Source organism: Echinops telfairi, unplaced genomic scaffold (genome assembly GCF_000313985.2).
Source record: "Echinops telfairi isolate 266 unplaced genomic scaffold, ASM31398v2 ScPeMD7_4;HRSCAF=17, whole genome shotgun sequence".
Classification (NCBI taxonomy): domain Eukaryota; kingdom Metazoa; phylum Chordata; class Mammalia; order Afrosoricida; family Tenrecidae; genus Echinops; species Echinops telfairi.
This window is the reverse complement of record NW_022103900.1, coordinates 1,989,862-1,992,810: the sequence shown is the minus strand read 5'-3', so window position 1 is coordinate 1,992,810 and position 2,949 is coordinate 1,989,862. Positions and strand designations below refer to the sequence as shown.

Sequence of the window (2,949 nt, the reverse complement as noted above, 5' to 3'; positions counted from 1 at the left end):
GAAGTGGGAAGTTTAATAGAGTACGAATTCAGGGTAAGTGGGCGCAGATCCCACGGATTCCCTTATTATGCCAACATAGACGGTCTGGGATATGTAACTCTAATACGTGGTATTTATAAATAACCGAGCAACGAGGTGCTGGGGGAGGAGCCCCTCAGAAAAGGAAGGCGGGGGCGGTTGCAGAACTCAAAATATAATCAACACCACTGAGTTGTATGCAGCGAAATGAATTGGTGTGTGCTTTTCGATGCATATTCTCAATTTCAGATTTTGTCCAGAATCAAGTTTTTTCCCTTTAAGGTAGAGTTTTAATGTATATGTGCTATAGACACAAAGTAATGCTTGCTTTTTCTACTGGGAGCCTACAAAACAAAGAACAGTTGAAGAGGAAATAATTCACAGGTGGCTTTAGAATGTATTAAGATTTATTTCTTCCTTTGTTCGAAGGTCTTCTTTCTTAAATGCTGGTGATTGCATGAGTGATACCACTTGTCTAACTTCCACAAGCCCACATTTGTAAGAGTGGCTATGAATTGGGGATATGCCGATTAACAAACGGGCATTCTTTTCTTAGCTCTGGGAAGAGCTTGCTTTCTCTTTCTGCTGACTGGAGAAAGGCCAGCCGGGGCTCCATGAGTCTTGTTTGTCTTGGAATCCATCTCCCTCCCGTCTAGGAGATTCTTAGGGCAGGGTCCCGGGGTCCAAAGGGTGAGTTCCCCTCCCAGCGCTGTGTTGGTGGTATTCAGGTCCCTCCTTCCCTGCTCACTTCTCTCTCCCTTTAGCTCTCGGAAAGAAACAAGGTGATGGGGCCACACCCCAAGGAAACTGCCCTTACATTGGAGCAGGGCTGTGACCCCTTGTAAGGATGTTGATTCCCATTTAAGCTGACTGAACACATCCGCTCGCACTGTTAGGACATCATGACAGAACTGCCAAACCATGGGGTTCGGGGCCCAGCCAAGTAGTCACAGACTTTGGAGATCACGATCCTGAGAGGCCGCGGTGGTGGCTGTGATCTCTGTGCCGGTGTGAAAAGAAGTCCTGGGTGCCGGAGTAGACCCTCCACATAGACAAAGAGGGTTCTTCCCTCTGACTTCCGGGTTCTGGGCCAGGAAGTTGCTCTGTTACCAGCCTAGAGTCATAGATTCAGGCAGATCATATGGTTTTACCCAACGTCTCTTGGTTATTTCCCCAAGACTCCCCAGGTCGTGTAAGATGAGAGCACTTTACTTTGCAGTAAGTGAAGGTTGCTGGAAGCAGGTTGGGACACTCCCTCTGTCCACCTGGGCATCCTCCCAGCAGGTAGTGTCCAAGCAGCTCACTCGCTCGCGCACATGACTCTTCCCCTTTTCCTGGGCAGGTGGAGAACGTGGCGCATCCAAGTGCCAATTCGGTTGCACTTTGCAGGTTTTCTGGATTGAATTAGCAATGAATTTCTCTTTGGTTTTCTGTTTTTCCCAGTCCATCTTACATTGTATTGGGATATAGACCACGTAACAGATCTCATACAGCTCACTCGTTTAAAGTGTACAATTCATTGGTTTTTAGTATTCACAGAGCTCTGCAACCAGCATGACAACCTAATGGTGAACATTTTCCTCGTTCTAAGAGGAACCCCACACCCATCAGCAGGCATTCCCCATCCCCCATGCCTTCCTCACAGCCCTACGCAACCCCACTAATCTATTTTCTGTCTCTTTCTCTTGAAAACAAGAGTTTACTGGCAAGAACCTTCAAGCAAAATTTTCTGTTTGGAGTACTCTCTATTATTCCATTTTGGGGTCCTGTACTTTTAGTGTAGGATCGGGTCAGATATTGGGGTTTTTTTTCTCTTGGTAATGGGGATTTGTCATTTAACATTGCCATAAAGAATCACCCTGAAGAAAGGTCCGGTTTTTCCAACAGGTAATTAATTTGGGCAAACCTCTGAAAAACCTTGGCACAGCAACCTTGAATATTGAGTGGCCAAAAGAAGTCAGTAACAGCAAATGGTTGCTTTACTTGGTGAAAGTGGAATCCAAAGGGTTGGAAATGATCACCTGTGACCCGCCAGGGGAAGTCAACCCCTTGAACCTAAAGGTATGTCACCTGAAGGGTCCGATGTCCCCATAGCTGTCGATGAGAGAAGGGGACTGGATGGGAAAAGTCATCACACTCTTTAGGAAACTGGCCTTGGGGCCTGGTGGTCTTTGCCCTCCGTGCTGCAGTATCTTCGGGCACGTTGTTGAGTAACCACGTCAGTGAGGAGCTTCTGCTGGTTAGTGACCATCCTGGGGAAGAGGCAGAGTCCCACAGTGTCGATCAAGGCCAATGGGATGTCTAGCTTCACCACCAGCAATTATGTAGTATGGCAAAATTGATAAGTAGAAATGGGGCGTGGTCCTACGTGGGAGTAGGGAGCTAGAGGCGGTAAGCATGCCACCAACCTTAACTTCTAATCGACATCTCATTGCACTGACCAAACGGTGTTGCATTTATTTGCCATAAAAATAACCAACAGGCCCAAATATATGGCAAAAAGGTATTATCAGTACCTTATAAAAAAAAAACACGCAGTACCTTATTAGTACCTTATCAGTACCTTATTTTTTAAAAAGATAGTATCAGTGCCTTATTAAGAAACCACACACACACAAAGTGTCTCACCACCATCAAGCTGATTCTGACCTTAGCAAAGAATCTTGAAAGTTTCTCGTGGTTAACTCATAAAAAGAGAATGTACTGAGCACAGTTGTGTGGCGTCTCAGGCCCTGTGCTGAGCATTTTGTCTGCCACTTGCTCGTTTCTTTCCCTTGGGGGTCCTGTGAAGTAAGAACTGTAATTACCCTGACCCGGAATTCAGAGATGGGTAACTTGGCAGAGTCCCTCTGTCAGAAAGAGGCAGGCTCTGCATGTAAGCCGGTCGGGCCGATTACAAAGCCTGACCCTCCCCGACCTCCCCCCCCACAG

At 46.7% G+C, this 2,949-nt stretch overlaps 1 protein-coding gene across 1 annotated transcript in view; it reads left to right on the top strand.

The window, feature by feature from the left end:
* ITGA6 (integrin subunit alpha 6) overlaps positions 1-2,949 on the top strand; it is a 47,904-nt gene that overhangs the window by 27,455 nt on the left and 17,500 nt on the right. Inside the window, exons 12-13 of the mRNA XM_045297936.1 lie at positions 5-33; positions 1,906-2,079. Of these exons, the coding sequence (XP_045153871.1) occupies positions 5-33; positions 1,906-2,079 (203 nt within the window). The remainder of the gene's footprint in view (positions 1-4; positions 34-1,905; positions 2,080-2,949) is intronic.